The following is a 17,404-nucleotide window of genomic DNA, read 5'->3' as shown; positions in this document are numbered from 1 at the left end:
ACTTCTGTGGCAAATTAGAAACGACATCATTCATTTGAAGCTTATGGGGTTAGTTATGTTTAAAAATACTAAACTGGAGGCAATCCCAATTGAAATGTGAATCTCTCTGACCCTTTAGTGTCCTTATTTGTCCCCAGAATTTAATTTGTAGTTGTGGTTAAAAATAGAAGAAGCAGTTCTTCCACATTCGATTTTGGATGCAGGCTCCTCATCTCTAGGATCTGGATTTAGAATAAAAAGAGGAGAACAGCTCATACTTGTTTAGGTGTTTGGATAAAATCCTGTTCACATGGGTCCAGAACTCATTGTCTGAATCCCTGCTCTGCAAGAACAGTGTTCTAGGAGCCACTGCTCAAAGGAGCTTAAAGCAAAGAGGTTTCTTAGCTTCCCTCTGGCACATTTGGCATTACTGAGGCCTCTGCATGGAAGAGATTGATGGATGTCTCACTGACGAGTTTGTTGGTAATTTCATTTAAAGGATTTTCCTTCAGCTGGCGATCACTCTGGTAAATTTATTGTAGGGGAAAACAGTTTGGTCCACTGAAATTTGACATTTTATTCCCATGGCAACTTCCCTCAGAGAGCCTTCCAGTTCAGTTATTAATGAGGTTATTCTCATAGTAACTCTGAGGGAGGTGAATATTCCCACTTTCTAGCAGAAAAAGATGCTTCATAGACTAATATGTGTTTCCTGATCTCACAGGGAAGTCTATTACTGTTAAAGTGGAATTTAGACTTTCTGTATTTTAGCGATACAATTTCTCAAACAGTATCTTTTCTGTTGGACATATTTGTCGACCCATTTTCCTTGCAATAGATTTCAGAGATTCTTTTTGTCAGCTCATTCCTAAGCAAGCAACATGGTCAATCAGAAACTCTCTTTTCTCAACAGAAGGGAAAAACCAGAATATTTTCTCACTTGCAAAAGGTCTTAAAGACATTTTATATTTGAGCAGGTCCTGAAACTTTTCTCCTTAGTTTCCATGTCAAGTTTAACCTTTGAAAGAGCTATGAACAGCATGGAGACTCAAAGGTTTTCCTGCTATTCACTGACTGTAATAAGGTCTAGTGCATCAATTCAATTGTTTCTTGGTGACTTTTGATGTTTCCAGTGCTGCTACTAAGTTAATAGCTTTTCTGACCCAAATCTTTGTCTGTTGCAAAACAAAGCTGTTTTCATAGCAGCAAAAAGGAATCTTTAATTAAAACTTTCTCTATCTTGAAAAAAAAGAGAATTTCACTGACATGTCTGTTTATAATAGGAAAATTTTATAAATTACTGCTTTTTAATAGGACACACGGATGAATGATTAAGATGATATCAGAAGTTCCAATTACTTTCCACTAAAACAAGCTCGTCTATGCAAAAGAAACCTTTCTACTTGAAAATAGCTTACCTGAATATTATATGCTAACAGAATACAGATGCAGCTGAATCAGTTGCAAAGACCTGTTATAGTAAGCTATGGTTATTCTGAAAATTTGACACTGCCTAACTAAACTCTAATCATTTTTGTGTGGCAATGAGGTCAAGGCTATAGACTTAAGTCAGTTGCATTAATAATATCCAATGCAGCAAACAAAATAATAACCTAATAATTTCAGTTCTTCATGTCACATAGCTTCAGTGCAACTTTTTAACTACCACCAAATCTTTTCTGGCTTTTAAGTTTGTGCGGTTACCCAGGCTCTGGTCATTGACAGACAACAGGTTTCAGAAAGCAAGTCTTTTATCCGGAGGATCATGTGCTCTTGTCATTGCATCACATGACAAGGATCATAAAGAAAGGATAAAACACAGTGTCACTGAGGTGGTTTTAGAGTTTTGTTGTGTGCGTAAGCTCTGAAGCATGTTAAGTTATGCTCCTGTTGTTGGGAAATACAAATATTTTCCACTTCCTCTCATTATTAAGCTTTCTGAAAATAGGAATCTTTCCTGTAAGGAACTAAAAGCAAATCAAAAAATAATATTTCTTGAAACATTCTGATTTCAGAAAAAAAGCAAACCAGAAATCCACACACACTCTGCATGGAATAGGTGGACAACAGTAACAGCAAGCAAAAATGTTCATGATTCAACACTCAGAATTCTTTCATTTTATTTGAGATCAGTGAAAACCTTCTGATTTTGTAATTCTTTCACTTCCTTCTCCAGTGGAAAAGAGGTAAAATAGAAAGCAGGCACAAAGTAAAAGAAGATGAAAAAGATCTCAAATCTAGATAATTTTATGTTTGCTTTCATTGAAGTTGAAATCTAACTCTTAATCGAGATCAGAACTCTCATATTGCTTTGTATCTTTCAGATAACAATATTCATTATAAATACTATTTTTTCTTCTCATGTCTTCCTACATTTGCCCAAACGAACCATCGCTGACAAAAACTTGCTTTTCAATTACTCTTTTTCTTCAACCACCTCAAAGTATGTGTATGTCGCAGAATCAGAGCTACCTCTCTGAACACCACAGAGGCAGCACACTAAACTCTCCTATTATGAATTTTAAAGAAGCAAAAACCAAGAAAATTGACTTTTTTTTAAATCTAATGCTCCCAGGGACTTTGGGAGACATCTGCGGTAACAAGAGCTCTTCTGATCAGTTAACCTATGCCAGTGAACACCTATTAATGTTCAGTCCTTCAAGAAGGAATAGCTAATTTCATTGAATTAGTGTTAAAATTCTTCTGAGCAAAGCAATAGCCAAACATTCCCACACCTTCCACAGAGTAATAAGCTTTTGTTTTTCTCTGGGAGAAAAATCACCACCACCCCTGCTCTCCCTGCAGCTTCCAGTGAAGACCTTACTGAGGCTACCACAGGCAACCTTTTAGTATAGGGAAATGAATGGCAGTGTTAGACCAAAATCCTGCTGCAGTTTACAGTTATAGGGCTTCTTGTGCTGACTTCAGCAGCTTGTTGACAAGTCTCTGCTATCTGTAAATCCCTCCCAGTGGCTCACAGGTGACACCCACATTCCTCACAGCATCAGGGATTTCTTAGTTTTGATTTGGTGATGTATTTCACAATTCTCAGAAGAGGTCTTGAGGTTGTAGGATGGCGCTCTGTAGTTTCAATTTAAACTTATCTCAAAGAAAAGCTGTAGCAATTTGTAACTTGTTCTACTTGTCCGAGGAGCAAACCTTTTTTATGGGTTTCAGGTAGCTGCTTGATATTTTTTTTAGATCAGACGTATTTAAAGGCAGTATGATTTTATTTTTGCTTTATTTGAGGTGTAAACAGCTCTGGAGAGAAATTTTAATTTAATCTTGTGTTCAAACAGAATCTTGTTTACCAAAGAGTTGCAGTTCCCTTGTTTATTCAAAATTGCATTCTCATTTATTTTACAGCTTTTGCAGAATAACATTAGAAAATGAATTATGTTATTTTGCAGAATTAAAAGGGAAGGAAAACTCTGAGAATTAGTCTTAGCATCTTTTTCTCCAGCAGCTTGTTTTTTTTCAAACATTCATTTTCCTTGGGATTTCAAATACATTTCTGGTTGTGGCAACACATGCCCATTTCTCTAATAGTGTAAATCATGAGCTGAATCAGCAAATTCTTCTAGTTTGTAACATTTTGGAGAATGGTAGCCTGTTGTAGTTCTTTCCAGTATTTATTTTAACTAACACATTCTGAAAATACCCCAGCCATTTACAACGTGTGTGTCCCCCCCCCCCTCTTTTAACAATACAGTGTGAGGTGGATTTCACTAAATACAGAGTAGAACCCTATGATGTTGGCACTGCTTTGGATGAGGAAACTGTCATCTAAATTTGATATGTGGCTAAATTGTCTGTGAAGTACTACCTCGTAGGAGGAATAGAGTAAGGAAATAAGAATTTCTATAATGCATCACAGCAGATGCTTTTTAGCCTACTCCTTTGTTTATGGAATCAGCTATTTATTGACAGAACATAGAAATAAGACAGGTGTAAAATGCTGTTGGTTTTCCAAGCACCACAATGCTGAGGTTTACTCCCCATTTCTGGCAATCTAAGAAAGTCGTTACTTCCACTTCCTCACTTCTGAGAGGTGATAAAGATAGGAGATAGCAAGGAACTCTGTTAATTTGTTTTGTTTTTTTTAGGAAGAGATTTTCGTATGAGTAAGTTTTTAATGGATAGTTAAACTTTTTGCCATTATTTTGCTTTACAAAAATTAAACCTTATAGTGGGGAAACAATAGTAATTTGGAAATTTTGAATAGAATTCATGTTTACCTTTTCACATTGATTTCATTTTGGATCACTTCAGAGCTAGACTACATTTCTGTGGCATGACACTTCTTCACAGATATTGGAATCTGGTACTCCTGTTCCTTGTGTAGATCCAAACCTTGTACCTGTTTACATCTCACATAATCCAACATACCATCTTCTCCAAGTGAACAAAGTGTGCATCATGCAAGTACCATGGGTACACACATAATGGAAGACATAGTCCAGCCAAAGACCTCATATTGCCAATAGACGTGCTCATCATCACCAAGAAGCACAGGAGTACTGCACTACTGTGAAAGAAACCACTTTGGATCAATCAGGTCTGAAATTAAAGTGTTCTGATAATACATAAGTATTTCACTTTGATTCAGGAAATTGAAGTATATATTTCCTTTTGTGAGATCCACATTTTTCTGAACTTCTGGAGCTGAGGCATGGTGGAAGCTGATTATTGTTGTCTGCTTGTGATATTTTAAAATGGAAAACATGGTTATCAATTCAAAATCAAATACTTCAATAGATAAAGTAGCAAAATTACATTTTCAAATCAGTAGTCATAATTATTTTGCTCAATTAAGAGCCATATGTAATGTTCAAGTATCAGAACTTCCCAAAGACATTTCCAAGCTCTCAGTTTACAAACATGATAATACCAAAATGTATTTTAAAGTTCAAAACAAGTTTAGCTGAATTTTAAGTAAAATTAGTTTGATATACAAAGCTCTTCAATTCTTTCTAATTGTAATACACTGGATTCGATATTTGCTCCTGGAGATACAAAGTCCTTTCAGGTAGTAGTTATTGACTAATCATGTATATACATGATATAAATATTCCTCAGCTGCAGTAAGAACAGATGTCACTTCTATGTGGGATTCACCTAATATAAATATTGCCTCTTGAGCTAGATGCAATTTACATTTGAACAAATGACGGGTAACACAAAAAATATATTTTAGATTATCAAAACTGCAAAGGAAAGAGTAGAAATTTCATGTTCTTGTGTGATGCCATAAATCAAACATGCAATAATCTGCATCAACGTAAGTTTTTTATCATTAAATCACTGTACATGAATAGTGCAGCAGAAGGGAATGTATATGAAAGACTTCATTGTTTTAACATATATCATTATGTATATAATGCTGATTTAAAAAAGAATAATAGGCATTTCCACTATGATTTCCAGTATGATTGTAAAAACCAAGAGGCTGTCATATGGGTAATTTCCCCAAAGTATCCTTTATCCCTGGGGAGCAGTGGAACAAGAAATATTTATTTTGTCTTTCACTACAAAGTTTTATATCAAATCCCTGCTCCATCAGTGTTCATGCAGTTGAAAAGCTGTCCCTGAGAAATAGTGCAGTCTGAAGCAGGAGCTAGGTTGTGTTCTCAGTTCTGCAGCAACTTGATGGAGTTTGAGTTAAACATCTACATCACTATCAAAGTGAGTCCCATTTACCATCATGAAAGCTTTTATTAGTTCAAGATCAAAATACTTGAAAAAGGGTTTACACAGGTCAAATTCAAATCCATAAAAATAATCGAAGTAAGGTGCTTGCACTTAAAATTATCAATAGAGACTTGAAACTGTGCAATGAAATTCATTTAAGGTTTGTTTGAACATAGTATCATAGATTCATAGATTAGTTAGGGTTAGAAAGAACCTTAAGATCATCTAATTCCAATTCCCGCCATGGGCAAGGATACCTCCCACTGAACTGTGTCACACAAGGCTCTGTTCAACCTGGCCCTGAACACTGCCAGGGATGGAGCATTCACAGCTTCCTTGGGCAACCCATTCTGGTGCCTCACTGTCCTCACAGTAAAGAACTTCCTTACATCTGACCTGAGCTTCCCCTGTTTTAGTTTGACTGAAGAAACCAAAATAATTTAGTATATATGCATGTATAACTCATTGCTGAAATTAACAGGATTTTGTCACTCTAATAACATATCATACAATTGTCATAAATGTTGATCAATTTTCTCCCTTAGTTAGCCAAATATCTATTTTATTCCATAATCCTTCTCAGTTTTGAATTAATGGTGACTTTGTCGGAGGAATGAAGGCAGGATGGGAGATGGGGGACAAGAGATTATAATACTTCTTGATTTTCCCAAATCGATAAAAATCAATGAATCTTAAAGGAACCCCTCTCATATTGTTGTTAATGCTAGCGGTTTCATTCTGTGGTTTTGACTGTATGAAAAGTCAGCTGAACACATATAAACTAATTTTGGTTTCTGAGAAACATCCATACTCAACTCAAATTCAGAGCTGATGGCTAAGCTCTCCAAAGCATGGTGTAGTGGTAAAATGAAAGAAGTGCTCAAAAAGTTGGAAAATATTTTTTTTCCCCTTGACTAAAGGATACCAAGAAAGCCATTTTCAAAAGAGTAATAGTCATGTTACTGTTACTGAAGAAAGTGCCCTTCTACCAGTCAAACCATTATCTCAGCAGGGTTTTGTGCTAGGACAGGTGTCATTAGCTACCACACTAGATTTAGACATACCATGTTTTAGAGGGCAAGAATACAATATATCCTCTTTGTACAGAGGACGTGGCAGTGTCTGAATTTGATGATATTTTAAACACTGTAAATACCAGAAGGCATAGTGAGCTGTAATTTATCTCCAAATAAGTGTTGACCCTTTGGTGTTGAATTTTCAACAAAAGGGAGAAAAAGAATATACAGAATCTAAAAAAAAGTGTGATGAACAAAATAAACAAAAACTTTTGAGAGTATGAGGTTAAAAACACCTGAGGAGAATGACTAGTGTAGTAATAAGGTGGCAGTGAACTTAGTTTGACTGTTCACTGTTTATCAGGGCTGTGATGCTAATGTGACTCCTGCATGGCCAGTTTGTTGTTGATGGGGCTGTTGCTTAAAACATTAGATCTGCTCAGCTGAATCTTGGTCTCAACTGCAAAGGTAACCCTTTCTTTATTCTTTCCTAACATCCCAAGGAAGGAACTTCCCCAATTTTTGAATCTACAGTGTTGTGAACATGTTTGAGTGATCAAAAGAAACCAAGTTTTTTCACTTTCACGAATTAGCCCTTTCCAGAAAAGCCTAGCTTATTTATAATGCAGGCTCAGGTGTGTTTACATACTTCCACAGTCACTTAAAACTATATTTTCTCTTGCATAAAACGTGTTACAGTCATTGTACTGTGATTTATTTAAGTCTTACAGGCCAGTGAACTATAGGAATAAAATACTCTTTTTTTCTTAATGAAGATGTGAAAGTGTAACAACCCACTTTCTATTCATCTTAAACATTAAAAAAAGGAAAAATTTGATCAACTGTTGTGGCTATGTTTTTTTAAACCTTATAAGACTCACTAATAATCCATCTTAAATTCCATGGCCTGCTGACTCATTTAATAATTCCTTTGTTATGGAAGTCAGAATCACAATTAAATCAAATTAAAAAAATAAGTTGTTCTAGTCATTCAGAACAATAAACACTACTAAAGAAAGTTCAGAGAAATAGAATAGAAATGATATGAAAAATAGCTAAAAAGAAATGCTTAATCTTAGTTTTATAAAGCTAAAATAATTCATTGAACTGATGCATTTCAAAACCAGCTGGACTTCAGGACAATGACATAGTCAAGTTTTACTGAGATGTGTCTTGGATGAAATTTAGGTGATTACAGACTTTCAACAGTTTTCCAGTTGTTTTGGGGAACTGCCCTCAGCTGAGTGACTGCAAGGTAAAGAACAAACTCAAACTAAGATTTCTTTAAAGAATATGTTTGTTAAAAATGGGTAAAAGAAACAGGAGGCATCAGAAGGTTTGAAAGCAGAGGAGTGGCACAGACAACACCAGCATGATGGAGGGAAAAACCTGTTGAATTTTCCCTATCAAAGGAGTTCGTTACATCAACATATTGTTTTGAACCTTTTCAATGCTGTGTTAAGTTCCCACCTAAATTAAGAATAATCTTAAAGATCCAAGTCACTGAGCTCTCAAATCCTCCATTCAGGAGGATGTTTTTGGGAGGGATGACCTGTGGGAGCAAGACTTAAGTTGACATAAGTCGATGTGGAAGGTTGTTTTACTAAACTATCTTGTCTATCAGACTAGTATTGACCAGCAGAAACTACAAGACAGTGTCCAGCTGGTGAAAACTGCTGGCAGAGATCCCAGCTTCAGGTTGTTGACAGACAAACTCGCTTCTGAAACATCTGGGTAATCCTAACTCTTACATGATTCAGCACAAAATTTGTTTTCCAGTGTCCAGGCACCTTATAAATCCTTTGCATGGTTATGCACCATTTTAGTATCCAAATCCTAAAACTGCTATGTTCACAATTACCATCTTTGCCTGCTAAAGACTAGAGTTTGTCAGCTCTGGATTTGATTTGGTATCCAGCAGTTACCGGTAAGGTGTTTGCTATACCTGCACTAATGAAAAGAGCAACCATGTTTGTTTGAAGACAATGTAAGCAGTAATAAATAAAGAAATACTTAAATATATTGGAAGTTGTGTAAAAAGTGTAAATGAGGTTTTACTGCAACATGGAAGTTTTTAGTCCTTTTTAATGGCTTGATATGTATCAACCTTGCAACTTCCTACTCAGTGCTTAGCTTGACATAATACAAATTTTTGACAAATAGTTAAAGCATTATTACTTTTATAGGTTTTTCTTCATCATGATGCAAGTTACATTTTTGTTATATTTGTTCACGTTACCACATTTTCCCCCATAACTGTTTGTCTCCATAATTTTGCTGATTCCTGTTACAGCAATAGCGAGCACATAGATGGAGGTATATGATCAAAGCCAGGAATGTAAGAAAGTTTTAATTTAAAAAAATGCTGTTAAGTTGCACTGAACTTTGTCGATTCTGGTTCACTGAGTTTAGCTTTAAGTGTGATTCTTTTCTGGCAAGTGACTGTAAAAACTGTATCACACATTGTCATGTTTGTGTGTTAGTGGCTCCATATAGATTTTATTTGGGATGTTGTTGGATTTCTTTTTAAGCCACTAGACCTAGCAGTGAACCAGAGATTTGGAGGTCATGCTGTGTTTAGTCTCATGAGACACCAACAGTAATGGCATTTCTGAAAAGTGAAATATCTCACTCACCATCACAACAAACCACTTCAGTGCTAGGACAGACTGTGCTGTCAGAGTTTCATGGAGTAGGAGTAAATCCATTCTACTGCCAAACTAAAATGTAATCTCCCAAACATGCTACATCTATAAAATAGTCTTACAATATTAGCATTATGTATTGTATAGAGGTGGAAGAGTTCAGAGGGGCTAATCCTGCTAACTTATCACGGGACAAGCTTCCATCACTGTAAAGGAATATGGGAATTATCCTGCAGAGTGATTACTGTAACAATACTATACTTACATTGCTACGTATCTGTAAACAGACTATATTACTTACCTGAATTATTCAGTATCCTTTTAATAGATCTTAATCTTTCTAGAAAATGCTGAGCAGGCTTTGTTCATGGCTGCATAATGCTAATGTGGCTTCTTGGCTAGGACAGATATATTTTTTTTTTGAGATACTGGGCACTGGAGGCATTGGGCCAAGATGAGTTAATGAATAAAATGAATGGAGCATATTTTAAAGCAAACCTTCTTTTGCTAGCTATTAAATACATTTAGTGTTTTCAGAGAAAAAGTAAATACCACATGGCAAAATTACATTGGTTGGAAAAACTGACGTTTCCTTTCTTATCTGATTTCTGATTCTGATTTAGCATTCTACAAACTATTTTCCTTTTCTTCTCTCCTTTATTTTGCAGTTAACTTTGACCACTTTCAAATATTGCGGGCTATTGGGAAAGGGAGTTTTGGAAAGGTAAGAATCAATTTATATTTAGAAGTTAAAAGTCTAGTAAAGAATTCCTTTGTGTATTTCTGGTGTGACTGACTGGGGTAAATGAACATAGATTTTGTAGCCTTTTGCTTCTTAAAGATCATCCATATGAACTGACTATGACTATTTATCAAATTATTTCTATTACAATACATTCACTAACTTTAATTGAGTAAAAATGATTGTAATAATTCAGTCTCCTCAGTGGAGATTACCAGGATTTAGAAATCAGTCCCCCAAACCAAATCCAAACAAAAAAGTAGGAACAAGCTACTTTTTTTTTAGAAAATTTATCTTGTTCTTAAATCTCTGGACTTGTTTGTGTCTTTAAAATAATTGCAGCATTTTAAAGGCACTTTACATAGATTCAATACACTCGGGACTGTATAAACTGACATACACTGTAATTATGATCATTGAGTAAATGTTTATTCAATTCAACAGGCTTTTGCTGAAACAGAGAAGATTAATGGTTTGTTTACACATGAGTAGACGACCTGTCTTTCCTATAATAAAAGACGATAATAAGGTTTTAAATTTTAATTTGGGTAAATACAAGCCCGTGTAGTCAGGGAAAATCATATTATAAAAACATTAGAAACCGTTTTTTGCAGGAATACATTTGAAGGTGAAATATAGCATCAATAATTGATTAAGCAATAGCTACCTAGATCTTGATTTCAGTGATTCTTGATTATATGCCAGCTGAGTGCTGGTGAGCTACTTCTGCAGTTTTGCATTAAGAACACGAACAGGATTCTGCTGTCTCTTGGCTTTCCATGCAGACAAATTACTTTCATTTTACAGAGCCAGGAAATACTTCTTGCAGAGCAGCATGGCCCTTCATGGCACTGTCCTTATTCAGTTCAGTAGTTTCCAAGAAAAACCTTTGAAGTCAATAGGAGAATATACTGCTAGTGCAAAATGTTATTAAAGAACCCCTTAAAAATCAGGGCAGATGGAAATCTATGATTGTTTAATATCACAATACAGTGATGGAATATCATGGCAAACTAAATAGGGGTCCAGGTGCACAAGGTACAAGATAAGTAGTTAATGATATATCCAAATCATTCTATCATCTCAAAGATCACCTGCACCCCTCTTTTTCTTGAGAGCTTCCACATTCAGAAGATCCACATCCCCTACTGTCCCTGTTCTTTCAAACGAACCTTCCCCCTTCCATACTATGCAGGAAAATAAAACAAGCCTTTATTTGAAGGCTTATTGGTTGATATTTGATCAGCTCTTCTCCACGGCATTTAGGAAACTGCTGAATGTTTCTATGTGTCTAGAAACATCTGATTTCCTTACAGGTTCCTGTTGCTACAATGTTCTTTTGAGCCTTCTCTGGGGATACATATGAGTGGGAATAGAGTTGCACAGAGAGAACATGTTTAATGCAAGAAAGGACTCATGCATAAGTCCCCTCTAATCTAAAATCCATATTTTGCAGCTGTCTAGTGCAACTGAAGAGTCCTTGGTGTAACAGGCTTATTTTTCCCAAACGAATGCAAACATCTGACAAATCACCTTGTTTTTCCTTCCACAGACAGCAAAAGAAAGAAACCCATTTTAAAATGACCTGTTACACCATAGCCAAAAGCACAACTTGGTAAATCAGTCACCATTTCAAGTGTCTTTCTCTGTGAGTCAGCCTTGCCTTTATCGTTCATTTAGAAGCCTCGTTGCTGGCAACTTTTCCTATTACTGTCCTTCTGGAAGTACCTGGCAGCAGAAAACGTCAACAGATGATGCAAGACCTCTAATCTCTATTGACTAGCTGTTTACTGTTTGAAGCCTCTTGTGCTCTAACACCCTGAAACATATAACACGGTGTTCAGCATCGTGCCTGCCTTAAACTGACTTCTTCCTTTATGGCTGCTCTGTGGCCTTTTCTGTTTTCTGAGACAGTAGGATGTTTTAAGACATGCACTACTTTTTTATTTTATTGCTGTTGCTACAATATCTCTCAATATTTCTTAAATTACTTTGGTTGCTACAGCAACCTTAGGCCTCTTCAGGATATTGCTGCAGGAGGTATCTGATATGGTAGAGACTTTATGCAGCTCAGCCTGCTCTTGTGCACAGGGTTCAAGTTGAACCTCTGCACCTCACCTTCTCCACTGGGGCCGACTGTTTCATCAGCTACTCTCTGTCCCTCCCAGATAGCTTCAGAAAGCAGCTCCCTGCCTTTTCCTTTGGCATTCTCAATTCACAGTAGCAATGTTAGCCGTTACAGGAATTCCCAGGTCATTTGGTTTCAAATGCTTTGCATCTGAACAGCTTGTCTTTCTGAGAAGTGGCGGCTTGTTTTAAGCTGCTGCCTTAGTACATGCTGTTTGTTAGGGACATGTTAAGAGCAGGTGTGGTCTTCTATGCACTGTAGCACCTTCCCCAGCAAAAGTGAAGATACGTCACAGCAGTTGTGAGGAGGGCAGGAAATGGGTGTGAGACAAGAGAAACATGCTGTTTTTTTTCTGGAAACAACCAGGCTCACTTCAAAGGTGTTCTTTGAGAGCTTAGCTTGCACCCCAATAAGGGGCCAATAGCAAATAAAGAAGGTGAGCTCTGAGCCTGCATAGGACCATTCAAGCCATTACACAGCTTCTAAGTCAGTGGTTCTTTTGTTCAAGCCAAGTGACATGTAAGCTGTGGTAGAATGGTGTGTCACCACTCACTGAGAACTTGGCCCCACTCCTGGGCCCATGTATATATAGGCAGTGTACATATATGTGCATATGGATACTGGTACAGACCTGTGAGCTGCGGCAATGATGACAGTGGCACCCAAGTGAGGTATGTGGCCCTACTCTACAAGCAGCCTTGCTGGCTTCAGTGACCTTCCTTTGCTAGGTAGGTGAAGGCAGCTCTTTGCTTCTGCTTTGGTGTCCTCACATTTAACAGGAAATATTTTGTTTATTTTTAGTTTTGTTGAACACCTTTAAGCTATTTATGCTTGGCACTGTCCAGAACTTTGTATTTCCACCTACATTTAAAGTGGGCCAGGTCAGAAGTTTTATCCAAACAGATTTTATTCATATATTAAATATTTGCCTTCTAAGTCAATTCAGAATTATACAATTTAAAATACACAAAAAAATGCTGAACACTGGTCTAAGTAGCTACTTCTTTATGATGTGACAACATAAAAGTGCTCTTTCATGTTTCATCTGGCTAATTTCTTCAGTGTTGTTCTATGTAGAGCCACCATTCTTATCAACCAAAATATTGCAAAAAAGTTTGTATTTAAAGGTCATTCAATGAGTGCAAAACTGACTAGGAATGAAATACAGGCATTATCATTGTTCTTTACTGCAACAGTAACCATATAATTGCAGGCTTATTGCTGAAAAATAATTTGTATTCAGGTGCAGCAACTAGTTTTCAGCGATATTGTAGTACCAATTTTCTTGAAGTTCTCTGTGCATGGGAACAGCTACGCTGAACAATCTGACCTTAAATTAAATTCAAATTGTGATTCCTATGTACAAACTTTTTCTGCTATTTGTCTAAGATGCTGATACATAGGACTTAGGTCTGATTAATTTGGTTGTATAAAACCATGACATCCTCTGTTGAAGCAATTGAAATTGCACTGGTGTGGAACAGATGGGGGCCCAGAATCTTGCACTGATTGAGGGTACCTTACTAAATAATATGCAAAGTATTTGAGAAAAAATACGCTGCTATCCTAAAAGCAACATAACACACAACTGCAGAATATTAATATTGTTTGACAGTATAACCACGAATTCTTTTAGCTTGAGTTAATATGAAAGGTTACTAAGCAGATGCTTGGCCCCTGCTCCAGCTGTCGTAGTTTGCTCGGGGGAATCTGGGAATAAATTCCCCTATTTCAAGTAAATTCCCTGGCAGTGTAAAGCCAAATTTATGGCATCCATTCTCCAGCCTCTTTGTGTAAATCTTTCCGATTCTACTTGTAGGCTGAGACTAAGAGCATTAATTTTTCAGAGTATGTGGGTAAGAACAGTCAAGGTAGCAGTATTTCAGGCACATGCTTCATAGCATATTTGTCAGTTCCCACATTGACTGTGAAACATATAGCTGATTTCTGTCTCGTTGTACCCTACATCTAGGTGAGTGACTTCTGCCCATGCAGTGCCACAGCTATAACTGCCTCATCTGATCTACTGACCTAAGTTGCATGCTACTGTGATACAGGAGTAAGAATGAAGTGCGTTCCAGCTGCCAGCTCTCACAGCAGCCTTGCACAGAGAAGCTTTCTCTGAATGCAGTTTCACATCTCTTGTTTTTTATGCCCTGTCATGAAACCATATCATGGGGTAGTTTGAGAAGTCTAAGTACTCATGTACCAAACAGGCCAAAATGGCTTTATTCAGACTATGCGCCTGCTCCCTGCTGTGCATTCTAGACCAAGCACAAGGCAGCTAGAAGTTAGTGGCAAACAGGAGAAATCTGTGTTTTCAGTAAGTCAAATTTTTCAGCCTTCGCCATCTTTTCTCTAGGAAGAGCTCCCCCAGATCTACCCTTGACTGCTCAGCCAACGCATCATTATGCAGCTTTCTGCAGCAAACCAGTAGCAAATTCTGCTGATCAGGCTTGATCTGTAGGTGCTCTATTTTTTGGCATGTGAAATCAGAAGTAATCTAAGAAAGTAGCTTAGAAGTGGACCATTGTATATATTGGTCCTGAAAAGTGAAGTTTAGCACTGCAGTCATAGTCTGTTGCTTTTTTTCCCCTGGGGCTCCAAGTCACCCTCTGGTCAAATTTCTTTCAACGTGATAGTTTTGAAAGGTAAGTAGTTATCTTCTCCCAGATACCAAAAAAAAAAAAAAAATACAAACTATGATAACAGCTTATATATTAGAAAACCCTCTTTAAAAATGAAATATTTTCACAGGAGGCTTTTAAAAATAAGCACCATATAACTACAAAGAAAATTAATGAGGATGCATATGCCTACCTTTAAATATCTACAGCAGGGATGCCTACGTCCAAGCTAGTCATCTACAGTCTCTTTAGGAGAAACAGCGCCTCTAGAGATGGTCCCTTGGACCTATTTAGACCTTTGAATACGTGGAGGTGGATGGGCCTGTACCTCCCTGCTGACCGTGAAGCTGGATAGCTGTTGAGTTTGTGACACCTATTTGGCTGAAGCATCACCTACAGAGACTGTTGAAGCAGTGGTACCAGTTTGAGCAGGGCACTGTCTGGGCTTTGGTAGATGATATTCTCAGAAAAATTGAAACTGCTTTAGTAATGTGAGCATGACAGGCTTCCTCACTGATACGTATAAATAAGGCAGTTCTGCACAGACTTCCACAATAATGAATCATCACAGAATTCATTTGTTGAGGTGCCAGAGCACCTGTTTGTCCCTGTTTTAAAATGACTTCTTTGGAAAGGATTTAAACCAAAACCAAAAGACAACCAATTTAAACACTTTCCACTAAGACTGCACATGTGAGGAGAACTCAAGGGCTTTTCCTACAGTAGTGGAAAAGTTTCAGCCCACTGACATCCTGCTCAGAAGGGGTGACAGCCAGCAGGTAGAACTGCCAGGGAGGATCTCCATTATGATTCAGTGGTGTCATAGCAATGTCAGGTGTTTTGCACAATAACATCAATGTGGTTGAAGCTTATATTTCTTGATTTTTAGTAGGAAGTAGCTTTAGTATATTCATTAAAATCTTATTGTTTCTGAAACCATGTTAAAAGATGTGCATATGTACACATTACTAGCAAATGTTTACTATCATTCTGCTTTAAAGCTCTATGCTAGGTAAGCTTCTACTAACAACAGAAGGTCTCTTTCAGCTGTGCTGAATACCCTTGACTTGACTGGTAGGTAAGAGAACTGAGTGCCTTCTGGAGTCAGAGCAGTGTTTCAAAACCTATTTACATCACATATTTAGATGCTATATATGATCTTAATTTGCCATATCGGTCAAACCTGTAACTCTCAGCTGAGTAAAACCCCCTTCTCTCAGAAGTCTCACTAGTCAACAATTCAATAGGGGGGCTTTTTATTTAATGGAATAAGAGACTTCTGCAAACACTTCAGTCTTGGCCAAGTTTCATATGAAAATCATGCTGCAAATATAAGTGAATGAAATTATGGACCTAGGTTCTGAGCTAAAATCCAAACCATTGTACTTTATAATGTGATTCACTAAATTAGAGTGTCCATGTAGTCTCAGACAGGATGTTAGGAACTGCCCCTGCAAATTCTGCTTCTTTCGAAGAACTTGTAAAATCTTATTCATTTCCTTTCCTCCATTTCAGTTAACCCCCCCTGCTACCTTTAACCCCACTTTAATCCTACCTGTTGCCTTCCACCAAAAGGCTAGCTCCAATTCCCCATTGTTCCATGGCCTGAGCTCTTTTCATATAAGTGTGAATCTTAAGTATCTTGGACACCATCAATATCCAGGGATTCCATAGGAGCCTAAGGAGGAAAATGAAACAAAACTTTGGTATTTTCCATTCTGCAACAATGATGGGCTCAAGACAAAACATTACCATCCATGTTTTATCTAATTAGTAGAACGTCCCCTGATATTAGGAAAGGTAATTAGAAACTCTGCTTAATCACACCTTATCATTATAGGTTAAAAGTACGTCATTAACTCTTTGGAGTAGATTTGAGCTCAAGGACGCACTTCATGGAAATAGAGTTGCAGAGAAACAAATGTGGTTTGGTTTCACTGGCCCAGCTCCTCTTTCAGGGACTGGAAAAAGGTGGTGGAAGTAAAATATGCTGATGGCACATTCCTGGAACCTTTCCTCTGAGTTTAAGAAATAAGTGATCACACAGTAGGTCTCTCTAGGGTACTTACCCTGGCACTGGTCATTCACCACCATGTCCAGAATCCAGATGACACCTTGTTAAAGTCAGAGGTTCAGCTGTGGGAAGTTTTCTTGGTTTCTCCAGACAATTTCTGAATTTTGAACATGCAAGTTCCTTAAAATACAACTCAAAACAGAAGGATTTCTTTTTGGTTGTCACTGTTGTAATCTGATCTCTGAGCCATACATAATGTATGTATACTAAAATTTTATGTGTGTATAGTATGGGAGTGTGAGTGTGTGCATGTGTGTATGTACATAAATATACACACAAAGTAATAGTGCCACAGCAAGGGAATCCAGAGTATCCTTGAATTTAGAAACTACAGAGCTGTGATATCTAAACCAGACACTTCCAGTATACAGTCTGTGTAGATCTTGACGAAAAATTCTGATCGAAGCCTGTGGCTGTAATATAAATGTAGCACCAAAATAATATCACCAACTAATATTCTCTTGGCTGTGAAGACACACTAGGGGTGTTGCTTCAAAAAGTG

The 17,404-nt window shown here is 37.2% G+C and overlaps 2 protein-coding genes across 2 annotated transcripts in view; one reads left to right on the top strand and one right to left on the bottom strand.

Moving 5' to 3' along the window:
- The window catches only part of EVC2 (EvC ciliary complex subunit 2), a 437,493-nt gene that overhangs the window by 182,694 nt on the left and 237,395 nt on the right, over positions 1–17,404 (bottom strand). The gene's annotated exons all lie outside the window — the stretch shown is intronic.
- STK32B (serine/threonine kinase 32B) overlaps positions 1–17,404 on the top strand; it is a 161,479-nt gene that overhangs the window by 16,743 nt on the left and 127,332 nt on the right. Inside the window, exon 2 of the mRNA XM_061468967.1 lies at positions 10,000–10,055. Within this exon, the coding sequence (XP_061324951.1) occupies positions 10,000–10,055 (56 nt within the window). The remainder of the gene's footprint in view (positions 1–9,999; positions 10,056–17,404) is intronic.

The sequence above is a fragment of the Pezoporus flaviventris genome, unplaced genomic scaffold, assembly GCF_033815535.1.
Source record: "Pezoporus flaviventris isolate CSIRO_AGI_PZ_B2104156 unplaced genomic scaffold, CSIRO_AGI_Pfla_v1 ptg000002l, whole genome shotgun sequence".
Classification (NCBI taxonomy): Eukaryota; Metazoa; Chordata; class Aves; order Psittaciformes; family Psittacidae; genus Pezoporus; species Pezoporus flaviventris.
This window is presented reverse-complemented; position numbering and strand designations above follow the sequence as displayed.